This window comes from Acomys minous (genome assembly GCF_964271855.1).
Source record: "Acomys minous genome assembly, chromosome: 10".
In the NCBI taxonomy this organism is placed as follows: Eukaryota; Metazoa; Chordata; class Mammalia; order Rodentia; family Muridae; genus Acomys; species Acomys minous.
In genome coordinates this window covers 50,218,866-50,232,083 of record NC_140491.1, presented here as the reverse complement: position 1 = coordinate 50,232,083, position 13,218 = coordinate 50,218,866, and the positions used below count along the sequence as shown (strand labels likewise).

The 13,218-nt window shown below is 46.9% G+C and overlaps 1 protein-coding gene across 3 annotated transcripts in view; it reads left to right on the top strand.

Annotated features, from left to right (window-relative positions):
• Positions 1–6,009, top strand: part of AFTPH (aftiphilin) — a 58,249-nt gene extending 52,240 nt beyond the window's left edge. For all 3 annotated transcript variants that reach the window (XM_084799549.1, XM_084799551.1, XM_084799550.1), the window contains one exon: positions 4,887–6,009. In XM_084799549.1, coding sequence (XP_084655675.1) covers positions 4,887–5,034 — 148 coding nt within the window. In that variant the 3' untranslated portion in view covers positions 5,035–6,009. The remainder of the gene's footprint in view (positions 1–4,886) is intronic.
• Positions 6,010–13,218: the final 7,209 nt, after the last annotated feature.

Genomic DNA, 13,218 nt, shown 5'->3' with positions numbered 1-13,218 from the left:
TTCCTCCCTTTTTCTTTACAATATAAAAAAAAAATTAGCTTAATGGTTGCAATCTCTTTGGTTGGTTCGTTGGTTGGTTGAGACAGGGTCTTTCTGTGCAGCCCTGGCTGTCCAGAAATTTGTTATATAGATAGGCTGGCCTTGAACTTAGAACCACCTGCCTCTGCCCCCTGAGTGTTGGGGTTGAAGGAGTACACCACCATGCCTGACTTAAATGATTGCAGTGTCTTTTAAATGAAACTTTATTCCGTATGGGTGTTTATTTAACAGATGCTAACAAATTTGAAAAGCTGCTGTTAGTTGTTTTATGACTGTAGATGTTTTTAACTTTTCCAGGAAATAAATTTAGAGCATATAGGTTCTTTTGTCCACAGGTTCACTCCATGGCTGTCATTGTCCTGCATTTGTGCCCCCAGCACTGCCAGCCTGCATGTTAAATGAGGCGTCTGCCATTGGCTGTTATGGGACTTGTGCTTTATTTTCTGAGACTGCCCTGCCTTTCTGAGCTAACCCTGCAGCTCCACCTTCTGAGGACTTCCCAGTAGGAGAAGTCATCCACTGTGCCAGCAGGGGGAGCTCTACCCCACACTGTTAGCTGTGAGCCTTCTTTTTCCCAAGGGCCCAGCCTCTATTGCTACTAAACTTTTTTCATCATCTTCTTAACTAAAGAATAAATTAAAATTGTAGCACACATCTAGGAGGGATGTTGTAGCCTCTCCATGATAATTATCTGACCTTTCTGCTACAGAGGCACTGCAGATCAAACCCAGGCCTGCTCGCAGACTCTAGGCACTACCACTGCGCTTTTTTCTCAGACCCACTTTAACACTTAAAATTAAATGTATTGAAATCAAGCTGTCAACTTTGGATTTCATTTTGAAGAATGTTTTGTTGTTTGAAAATAGTGAGAAAGCGCTGAGCAGTGGTGGCGCACGCCTTTGATCCCAGCACTTGGGAGGCAGAGGCAGGCAGATTGCTGTGAGTTTGAGGCCAGCCTAGTCTACAAAGGGACTCCAGGACAGCCAAGGCCACACAGAGAAACCCTGTCTCGAAACCCCCCCCCCCAAAAAAAAGAAAATAGTGAGAAAAATATCCACATCTTAATATTAGTATTTAAAGTTACAAAATATCACCACAGGAGTTTGAGGTGTCTTTGTTTTTAATTTTTGTTTTTGCAGAGGCAGAAGTTGTTACAATTTTTTTTCTTTTCTTTTTTCTTTTTTCTTTTTTTTTCCCCCCTCTCTCTGCAATGCTGGGATCAAACTGAAAGCCTCAGACATGCTGGGCAGATGCTTAAAGCAGAGCTTCAGCCCAGCCTTCCACTACAGGCAAGTGGCACACACGATTTCAGAAGGCTTCCTCAGTAACTTGATCGTTAGGATTTATTTCTTTTCCTTTTTAAGTAAAGATTATTAAAGTCATCTTGGGTTAGCCGGGCGGTGGTGGCGCACACCTTTAATCCCAGCACTTGGGAGGCAGAGGCAGGCAGATCGCTGTGAGTTTGAGGCCAGCCTGGTCTACAAAGTGAGTCTAGGACAGACAAGGCTACACAGAGAGACCCTGTCTCGAAAAAAAAAAAGAAGAAGTAGTAGTCCAGGCCAAAGTCATCTTGGGTTGTGACAGTACATAAGAGTGTGGGAAAGCTTTATGAAAAGAGCTGCAGGATAAGAGAGGGTTAAGGCAGTAGCTGAAGTGGGTGTACTGAGGAAGCATATAATTTCAGTACTTAGAAAGCTGAGGCAGGAGGATCATAAACTTGAGGCCAGCCTAGGCTACAAAGCAAAACTGTCTCTAAAAGCAAAGAGACCATAGTTGGGATAGAGGACATTTGACAGGAGACACTCCTTTCTTTTATCCTTTTCTTCTTCTTTGTTTCTTTGTTTCAGGACAGGGTTTCTCTGTGTAGCCTTGGCTGTCCTGGACTCACACTGTAGACCAGGCTGGCCTCGAACTCACAGAGATCCGCCTGCCTCTGCCTCCCGAGTGCTGGGATTAAAGATGTGCACTACCATGCCCGGCCTTTCTTTTTTCCATTTCTAAAGTACGTTTGTTTAGTTTTTGTCTGGGCTGATGGATGCTCTCTCTGCTTGAGCCTCGGTGCACATGTGGAGGTCAGAGCACAACTTGTGGGAGGCAGTTCTCTCCTCCCACTGTGTAGGCCCCAGGGACAAACTCAGGTCATCAGGCCTGGTGGCAAAGTTCCTGTACTGCTGAGCCCTCTCGCAGACCCGCACACACTTTTCTAAGAGCCTTTGAGTACGTGAGGAAACTCGCTGTGGTCTTCTCTCAACATAGGTTGTGCCATCTTTTAACCTCACTTATTTTCTTGTTTGTGGTGGCTGTTTTGACACACTATATTTCTGACTGGAGCCAGTTTGTCCCTCCTTAGGCAACCTGGTACCTGACTCTGGAGGGGCCACCACCTGATGTCAGACTTTGTGCAAGCCAAATTAGCATAGCACACTATAGCCCAGAATTCCCAGACTTAAGCAATCCTCCTGCCTCAACCTTCCCGGGAGCAGGACTACAGGCATGTGCACTGCGCCTGGCTGTGCTGGTGGGGTGTTGTTCCCAGGGCCGTGTGCACACCAGGTGAGCACTGCACTGCTGATCTGTATCACCAGCACTCAGCTTGTTTTTAAACAAGTCCTTCGTTTGAAAATAGTTCCATCTTTTTGCTCAACTGTCCTAATATGGAAAAAGTTTAATTTCTAATGTAAATTAGTGCATGGTCAGCTGGTAAGTATCTACAGAGGCAGTAACTGACATTTGTACATAGTGGCTAACATGAGTACTTTGGGGCTTTTGGTTTTAGATTTTATTGATTTAATTAACATATCAAAATCTTTTCTAATATGTGTAAATTCTCTAGTTTCCAGTAGTTCACAAAGCTTTGCAACTATTATCATTAAATTAACACAGAAAAATGTTTGTTACCCCCAGCCTCAAAAATCCCTATATACATTTAGCTGTTGCTGAGGTTTTAGCTCAGCAGTAGCATTTGCCTAGCATGCACAGGCCCTGAGATTGAGCCCTGGTGCAACATGGCAGAAGAAGGTGGGGCTGGGAGGGTGGCAAACTCAGGATTCCTCACCCTTGTAGGTGCCAAGATTACAGGTGTGCAAACCACACAGGGCTTCAGGACCTGTGGAATCTGGTTGTGACAGTCTCGTGTCGCCTGCTGACCTTGAACACCTCTTGGCACTCACCTCCATAGTGCTGGGCTGGAATGTTTTGTGTTCCCACCACACTTTCCAAAACTGGTTTGACTTTTGGCTGTAGCTATCCCAGTGGGTATGAAGTTGTATCTCATCGTTGTAATTTGCATTTCTGTGGTAGCAGAGCTATTCAACACCTTCTGTTGTGCTTCTTAGCATCGGGCCTCTGCCTTTAAGGTGACCGCTCCAGAGTCTGCCTGTTTTCAGTCAGGTATTTGTAAGCTTTCCGTATAGGTTACACATGCCAGACCTTTGTCAGATATATAATTTTCAAATACTTGGCTACTCCGTTATCTTTTCAGTTTTTATACCATGTATTGGCATTCAAAAGCCTTTAGTTTTTAAAACAGTTTCTCTCTGTAGCCTTGGCTGTTCTCAACTTGCTAGGGCTGGCCTTGAACTTGAACTCACAGAGATCCACCTGCCTCTCTCTCCCAGAGTGCTGGGATTACGAGTGTGCACCACCATGCCGGGCTCAAAAGCCTTTATTTTGTATGAAACCCAGTTCGTTTGGGGTTGGTTGGTTGGTTGTTGGTGGGTCTTGTTTTTGTTACTTGTGCTTTAGGTTGAAGAAATGATGGCCTAATTCAAAATTAGGAAGCTTTTATATCTAAGAGTTTATATTCCAATGTGAGGGTCTTTAATGCACTTTGGTTTGGAGTTTTGTTGGTTGGTTGGTTGGTTGATTTCTTGAGACAGGGGATCTGTGTGTGGCCCTGGCTGCCCTAGAACTCACTCATCTCTACTCTGGCCTCAAACTCACAGCGATCGCCTGGCTCTGCCTCCCGAGTGCTGGGATTAAAAGCGTGCGCAACCACGCCTGGTGCTGTTTGTTTTCTAAGAAACGCTAGATCTGGACTGAATATTGACTCACTTGCTTGTGTGATGACCATTAAAGAACTGGGCTTTCTGCGGTCAATTCCAAATGACCTTTGCTTTGAAATGACTCTGTGTGACTATAATGATGCTTTGGATATACTTACCGACCTGATGGGCTTGGATGGTGTAGGTGGCCTTGTGTACTGTTGGGCCACATTCGCTGGTCATCAGACATTTCCTTATCTCTCCATCAGCTCACCAGAAGTTTTTGTGCATCTGTGATAGGCTTCAAAGTACTTGTTAGAGTGAGGGAGATGTAGTTAAATAGACATTATTGACAAGGCCAGAGACCTGTAAGGTTCCTGCCTGTACCCAGGTCTCATGCTGCCGCTGCATCCCAGCGTGGCTGAAGGCTCTCTCTCCTGGAATCCCTGTTAGTTTAGAAAGCCTGAGGGTAAATGACTTACCATGTCTTGCACCACACCTTTCTTGTTGAGGTAATGTTGATAGTTTTGCAGTGGGCAGGGGAAATCGGGGTGGGCAGACTCTTATCAAGGCTTTAGCACTGTCTGGTGCTGAGTAACATTTGAACACGGTTGCTGGGTAGGTGCTTCCAGCCTTAAGTAAAGCTTTGCTCCTGTATGCATGCACATACAGACATCTATGCCCTCATGCTTGATTCAGGGCAGCAACAGAAAAGCCACAAGTTGTTCTTCACTCAGCAGCTAGCAGAGGAGAAGCCGGCCAGATGCCCGAGACTGCCAACCACACACCTTAGGAGGGCGTCTTTTCCCACTGACCTAAAGCACAGTCCCATTAACACACTTATCTTTTCTCATTGGCTGATAGGAAACCAAAAAGAGAGGAACACCTAAGTGAAGAAGCCGCGAAGGTGATCGCCAGCCTTCCAGACTTGACCTTCATGCATGCCAAGGTGTTGATGTTCCCAGCCACCCTGACACCTTCCACGTGCTCCCAGGGACAAGCAGACGGGTAGCTGATTGAACTGGACAATTTTAAATACTTTTTCCTTTCCTCCATCTCTTCCCTGACATCAGAAGCATATTGTTATAATTTACAAATAAATCAATCAATTCACGTTCAGCTGATTTGTTGGTAAGCCACACTAGACAGGTATACATAGTAATGTATATTTATTTACATACTGAAGTCCTAAATTTATATTAGAAAAAATGTAAATAATTGGGGATGAACATTTTTGAAGATTTATTCTTTTGTGTTGCAGGGGTGTATACATTTATGTCTTTGTGAAATACACTGGTGGTGTCCTTCTTTAAAACTTTTGAAATAAAAAAAGAAAATTAAAATTAAAATCTCCACTGTCTGTGAAATCCCCTTCAGTCTTCTCTCATTGCACTGACTGCTCTTAATTTTCCCTGTCGTATGTTCTGTTACCTTCATTATCACAAAAAGCTCCAAAATTCCTGTTTGATTTTCAATTTTGTAAGTGATGGGTCTGTTGGGACCTGGCGTTTGTTAACTTCCCTGGGCTCTGTTTTTAAGTCTTTTCAGTCTGGCATGTTGCTGTGTGGCCTTTTGCAGAGGTCACGTCATCACTGCTCTCAGTTGCGCGCTGTGGATCACTGTCAGAATTGGATTGCAGGCTTGAAAGAGATTGTGCCAGTTTTAATTAGTGTGATCTGGAGGAGGACCAAATTATATGAATGTCTTAAAATGAAATTTGTAGAAGTCTTTCTGTTCTCTCATACCACTATTTTTTGAGGATTTTGCACAGTGTAAAATGACATAATCATAGATTGCTATGGTTTAGGCTGTATATACAATTTAAAAAATATATGGGTTTTAAATGTTTGGGAAAATTCCTATGGAAAAAAGAGAGACATGTAGATGAGCCTCTAACAAAGGTTAATGTGCATGCCCAAGGGTTTTTGAGATTTCAGTGTGTAAATTTCCTTTTAGCTTATACAATAATAAAATAATTTAAAAGAAATTTAGCCTTTTGTCTTTGTACTTTAGTATCTCAGGGAAAATGAATGTGAGGTTCTATTCAAACTTAATGAATTTTGTTCCAAATGAAGTAATTTGGTAGGACCTCTTCCACCAGGTTAGCACCAGAAAGAATTAGAGTCTGGTCTCTAAGAATTGAGTCATAAGGTTGAAGAGAAGGCTCAGGACTCAAGAGCGCTTGTTCTTGCAAAAGACCCAGGCTCAACTCTCATGGTGTTCCACAGCCATCCGTGACTACAGTACCAGCCTGCCTGCAGACATTTAACGGTACCAAGCACACATGCATTGCACAAACATACATGCAAGCAAAGCATTCATACACATGAAATAAATTCATCTAAGAAGCTCCAGGCCTGGTTTACACAGTGACAAAGAGACTGTCACAAACAAGGAAGAAAGGCAACAATCTGAAGGTTGTCTGCAGTGACACACAGGTACCCCCCCAAAAACACACACACACACACACAAATAGAATCAGTGCTTTTTGGGGGGGGGGGGGTTTGTTTGTTTTTTTGTTTTTTGAGACAGGGTTTCTCTGTGTAGCCTTGGCTGTCCTGGACTCGCTTTGTAGACCAGGCTGGCCTCGAACTCACAGCGATCCACCTGCCTCTGCCTCCCGAGTGCTGCTTTTTAACAGCTGAACTTTTATATGTACAACATGAGAGCATAAAAGACAGCCCCATGATTCATTAGAACATACCTTCCAAGTGTTAAGAAAGTTAAGTTGGAATTTATAAGGAGTCCCCACTCCAAGAAAATTTTTGCATCAGATTAAGGTAAATTTGGTAAATTCATGAAGTAATGGGGCGGGGCAGGTGGAGAGATGGCGCAAGGTAAGAGCAGCACCTGTTGCGCTTGAAGAGGACCAGGGTTGGCTCCCAGCAGCCACTCGGTAGCTCACATCTTCTGAAACTCAAGTTGCAGAGCACCAAGCGCACGTGGGTTGTGCATATAAAGATAGGTTACTCTAACACAAAAGTAGTTTGAAAATACTGTCATTACATGTTTGCCAGGGGAAAAAAGTTACATGACATTTTTTTTAGAAAACAAGCCGGCAGCCCGCAGTGTCCGCTGGCATGTTCTAGGGAAAGGCTTGACATCATTGGCAGCTTCCTGGTTGCCAAGTACATATGGGCTAGAGTGACAGACGCTTTCAAGCCTGATATTTCAGCCATAAAATAAGGAACTGGGGCTGTTGTACAGCACTATTCTCCTAGCCAGCGCCATGTCCACCACGGTTTCCGCTGTGCCTGCTTACAAAGGGTCATCACAGTCTGCTTGCTGACTGTTGGCCTCTCACAGGGTGGGGCCTGGGAGACGTGGAGCCCTCACCTGAGTCCCCTGTGACTTGGTCCTAACTGCACAGCGTGGCCTTCGGGTCCTAAGGGCCTACAGTGTGTAGTCTGAGGAACACTAGGGGGAAGTGGGCTCTGTCTACTCAGCCATGGGGAAGCCATCGTCTATGTTAGCAAAAGCCGTTCTAGTGTGGCTATTTGGGGGTGCCCCTGTCAGTAGGCCCCCGTTCATGCCTGTAAATATGCCTAATAAACTCATTGTCTGGGAGGAGGCAGAGAGAACTGTGGTGCAGCCAAAAGATGCTTTGTTACTGGGGCGCTAAAAGGAAGGTTACATACTGTATAGTCTCCCCACCCAAACAGGAGTGTGATGGCTGTTTTAATTGTCAACTTGACTCCCATCCGGACATAACTAAAATCAAGTCATTTCAAGTAGGGAGAGCCACTTCTAATCCAGATCTCTGAGGTTGGGAAGATGAGCCTTTAACCCTCATCTCTGAGGTGGGAAGGTCCACCTCTACCCTGAGCCACACCTTCTGCTGGAAGCCTACATGGGAAAAGGAAGCCTTTGCTCTGTACCTGCTTGCCCTTGCCCTTCAAGCCCATCCCCTCCCTAGCATTCCAGCATCTAGTGAAGGTCGACTTCTCGTGGCATCCAGCCCCATGGACTGAACAAGTGCTGGGTTCCTGGACCTTCCATTCGTTGCTGGCCCAGCTGGATGGAAGCCTGTTGAGTCATTCTAACAAATCCCTGTTCTGTGTAGGGATTCACTCCACAAGTCCTGCGGCTCTAGAACCCCAATACCAAGGGCTATAGAATCAAAAACTGTGAGGGAATAGCTCAGCAATCATGTATACGCTTCACATGCGTCATGTCCTGAGTTTGAGCCAAGCGTGTGTGCTTGCAGACCCCGTACGCACGCACAATGAAAGAAAACTGAGGTAGAAGTGACCTTGGGGAGTCTAGGTTTCTAGGGCTGAAAGATGAGCTGCTCCATGCTCCCCTAAACCTTTCCCGGGAGCTCCCAGAGGCATCAGAGCCAGAATACACATGGCCAACCGTTGCCTTGCAGTAACGCCCTAGGCGAATACTGGGGCTGAGTGGTTACAAAGAATTCTGTTCAATAAAGGGGCTCTGTTGCTGCAAAATACTAAGGGCAGAATGAGCCGATTCTTGGTCTGAAGAGATGGCTCAGAGATTAAGAGCACTGTCTGTTCTTCCAAAGGTCCTGAGTTCAGTTCCCACGACCACATGGTGTCTCACAACCATCTATAGCGAGATCTGGCGCCCTCTTCTGGCCTGCAGGCATACATGGGTGCAGAACACTGTATAAATAATGAATAAATAAATAAATCTTAAAAAAAAAAAAAAGAATGAGTTGATTCTTATAGCTAAAGAATTTGAAGCATAAATAAGGAAACTGGTGTGTACAACAGCACAGCGGGCCCACCTTTTGTTTACACCTTCCTGTGGGTTTCCTCAGAAGTAGCCCATGGAGTTTGAACATGCACTGGGGCACCACTGCCCTCAAGGCGGCCCACACAAACTGAATTTGTTGCTAGCACTGTGTCACCATAACCTTCCTGTTGTCTCAAGCTGCCCCTAGTGTTGTTGGACAGACCTAACCCCTTTCCCCACATATCGTCACTGTCATGCTGCCCCCTAGTGTTGATGGACAGACCTAGCCCCTTTCCCCACATATCGTCACTGTCATGCTGCCCCCTAGTGTTGATGGACAGACCTAACCCCTTTCCCCACATATTGTCACTGTCATGCTGCCCCCTAGTGTTGATGGACAGACCTAACCCCTTTCCCCACATATCGTCACTGTCATGCTGCCCCCTAGTGTTGATGGACAGACCTAACCCCTTTCCCCACATATCGTCACTGTCATGCTGCCCCCTAGTGTTGATGGACAGACCTAACCCCTTTCCCCACATATCGTCACTGTCATGCTGCCCCCTAGTGTTGATGGATAGACCTAACCCCTTTCCCACATACTATCACTGCCGCGTTCCTCTCTCTATTGGGTCTTCCCTATACAAAACATGCTTACCTGAATGGCATCCAATTTGCTGAGCGCCTTTTAAAATGTGTTCCCCAGGCTGGACCAGGTGCCACCTCACCACTGGCATGGGCTTCATGTTTATTCTATTTCAGATACGTAACCTATCCTAACATCCATCCCTAGTGATGACAAATCTGCCTGTAACTCATGCAGGGAAGTGGCTTCACCCCTTCAGCCTCCACGTCAGACTTCCTGTCATCTACTTGTGTCTCTGAGTTTTTAACGCTTAAAAACAGGTTTTATGTTTATCCTTTTTCAACCTTACTATGTCCATTTAGGCCTTGCTTCAGATATCTGTGTCCCCAAATTGTCCTTGTATCCCCCCTAGTGTGTGGACTCTCCCTCCTTTCTCTCAGCCTTGCCATCTGCTGACTGATAAACAGACTTCATGATCAGATCACCAAATGAACGTTGACCAATAGGAACCACACCAAATGGCTGCACAGGGCACCAGGCAGGCTCCTGGAGCTATGGCCTCTCAATGGGGAGACACTATGGACACTTCTTCACCTTGGCCACAGATCACAACAGGCAAAGCTGGGCTGTATCCAGTCCCGGGGCCAATGACATCTCATGGGCTATCACAGCCATGTGCTCTATGTGCACCAAGAGGTGGTATAAGTGCAGGATAAAATGGTCAGCCAGGTATATACATACATATACACAGAACTTGGGGGCTGAGCTACACAGAGAGATTCAAAAGGATAAAATAGCATCCATTCAGGCTTGAGGAGGCCAACCCAGCCTGTAGCACATAGTAAACACTCAGCCAAGAAGTTTTGTCATCATTCATTTGGGTCAGCATTATGTCACTAAGGCTGAGATAACAGTAATAGTAGTAAGCCAAGCGGTACCCTCCCCTCCAGGGAGCTAACGCCACCCTGACAGTGTGTTACGTTTCAGTTAGCCACCCGCTTCAGTCACCTTGAAACTCCTAACGACAACATGACCGGTGCCCTTAGCTCTCTGGAACCCCCTGCTCCTCACATCCCTGCCTCATGCTCCTCTCCCGTTACCATCTCTGAGGGTCAGTGACCTGGACCGAGGCCTGAGAATGAGGAGACCTCCCGCCTCCATCCTGCACCCACCTCAGAAGGGGGTTATGGCTGCTCTAGTGTTTGACTTGAGTCTAAAAGCTCCCAAAAGATCAGGCATGGTGTGCGTGCCTACAATTCCAGCACTTGAAAGGCTGAGGGGAGGAGATTCTAAGTTTGAGGTCAACCTGAACCACACAGTGAGAGCCTGACTCAAAATACCAAATGAGAGAGGGAAAAGAGGAGGAAGAGGTGGCCAGGCCCGGTGTTCCTCAGGGAACCTGTGCCTGGCCTCTCCTGTCACCAGCCAGCCTCACTGAAGGTCCAGGACACCAGCTCTAGGCCCCATTAACCGTGTACAGTGCCCTTGCTAGGCCCCCCTCAATTGCTCTGCACCCCATGTTCACTAGTATCCTGTTCCCCAGCCTAACCCTGCAGCCTATGGGGCTAGGGTTCTGTGTCAGTCACGCCTCTTACACAGCCACTTCCTCCCTCTGGGCCATTCAGCTCACCTGACTACTGTTCAGCCTCCAGGCGACATGTCTCTGTCTTTCTTCCTCCCAGTCTAATCTTCCACTATGCTGACAGAATGTTCTTTCCCTAGAGCAAGTCCTTCCTGAACACTCTGAGCAAAGCCTTCATCTTGCCACATTGGCCAGGCCTAGGCTCTGCCTCTTCTCTACACTGTGGCCTCTTTGGCGGCTACCAAATGGCCCGGCAACTGGCTGAAACCAGCCCCTTCCCCCAGGAAAACATGTCCTCCTTCGTTAGCCAAAATCATCTCCTCTGGAAACCCCTCCGCTGCCCACACTGGACGGAGCTGGCCCTCCAGCAATCCCAGGGTTCTCTGCAAACCCTCCGACCACATAACACTTAAAAAAAAAAAAACTAGTTCCATTCATCAAAGACTGCTCTGCTTTAAATCTGAAACAGATCAGCCCCACACCCTGACTCATAGCTGAGCACATGGTCCCCAGCAGGCAGGGCTAACTTGGAAGGTTCTGGAAAGTCTGGGAAGTGTCAGTAGCTGGGGCAGTAGGTCACTGAGGGTGGGCAGGCCTTTGGATGTTAGTTCCTGGTCCCTCACTGTCTGCTTCCTGATCCACAGGGATTTGAATAGCCTTTAGCACAAGCTCCCACAGCAACAAGCACCACCACATCATCTCTATCATAACAAACTGGAATTCTCTGGAGCCTTGAACCAAAATCAGTCTTTCTTCCCTTAGGTTGCTTCTGTTCGGTACTATCACAGGGACCCAAAAACCAACTAATGCAAGAGCCACACATACCCAGTGATCCATAACCCTTTTTCTGTTAATGACACCAAGAGGCTCTTAGTATATTTGCTGGTAAAGACACCAAAACTGGGAATGCTCTATGATGTCCCCCCAAGGGCCACCGAGCCAGAAAGGAGAACCTTGATCCCAGGTCCAGGCCACAGGGCCTGACACTCATACTGATCCTGTCGGAGCGATCACTTCCTGATCAGCCTTGTGCTGTCTCTATGTCTGCCCCCCGGGACTCCACAGGACACTGAACACACAGGCGGAGTGCACGAGCCACTCAGGGGAACAGCGGTGATCTTTGTAGACACTGTGTTTTGTCTGCCTGCAAATAACATAAACCCAACCTCGAGCTCTGTCTGAAATCACCCCCCCTCAAATGCAACCACTGACTTGATTTACCTGGCTCTGAAAGAACCAAGCCAGCCGCCCCAAGCGCATGGGCCTTCAATGCTGGTTGCTTTGGTTCTGGCTTCATTACTGTCTTATATGGGCAGTAGGAGAGCACCAGATGGGGTGGGAGATTGCAGCCGCTGCTGACATGCAGTCTCAGAGCCCACACCATCAGGCTTTGGGTAGTAGAAGCCCAGGGCTTACATTGGTGCGGCGCTGTAGGCCCAGAATAGCAGCACTGAGGTGTGGGGGATGCCGAGGCAGGAGGATCTCAAATTCTAAGCTAGCCTGGGTTCCATGGTGAGATCCCGTCCCAAACACCAAAAATAAACGATCAAAAAGAACCCAGATGTTTTGGCTGGTTTATACCAACTTGACACAAACTAGTCAATTGGGAAGAGAAAACCTCAACTGAGGAAATACCCATGGGACTAGACTGGCCTGTGGGCAAGCTTGTGAGGTGTTTTCTTCATTGAGGATTGATATCAGAGGGCCCAGCTCACTGTGACCAGTGCTACCCACTAGGCTGGTGGGCCTGGGACTGTAAGAAAGCAGTCTGAACAAGCCATGAGGAGCAAGGCAGTAAGCAGCACACTCCCACGGCCTCTGCATCAGCTCCTGCATCAGGCTCCTGTGTCCCTCCCCCTACCTCTACCCCCACCCCAGTGATGAACAGTGATGCAGACGTGAAATAAACCCTTTCCTCCTCAGGCTGCTGTTGGTTGTGGTATCTTATCACAGAGACAGAAACCCTAACTAGGATACCAGCTCTGCACTGACTCTCCAGACGTTAGGTACTGTCCATCCCTACATCACAGTGCACTGAGGGCGGCTCACAGGAAATCAGTAAGGACACTTCCTAGTCTCTGGCCAGGAAATCAGTAAGGACACTTCCTAGTCTCTGGCCAGGCCAAGCATGGCTCACAGTGTTCAGGCGACCAATTCTTGGATCCCCAAAGCTTAAGATTCCTGAAGAAGAGTCAGAAGACATGATAACAGAGCCATTCAACTCTAGCTGACACAAGACTGGCTTCCAAAGGCTGGCGGCACAGACTGCTGAAACCCCATTGGCCTTACATTTACTTTATTTATTTATTTATTTATTTATTTATTATGTA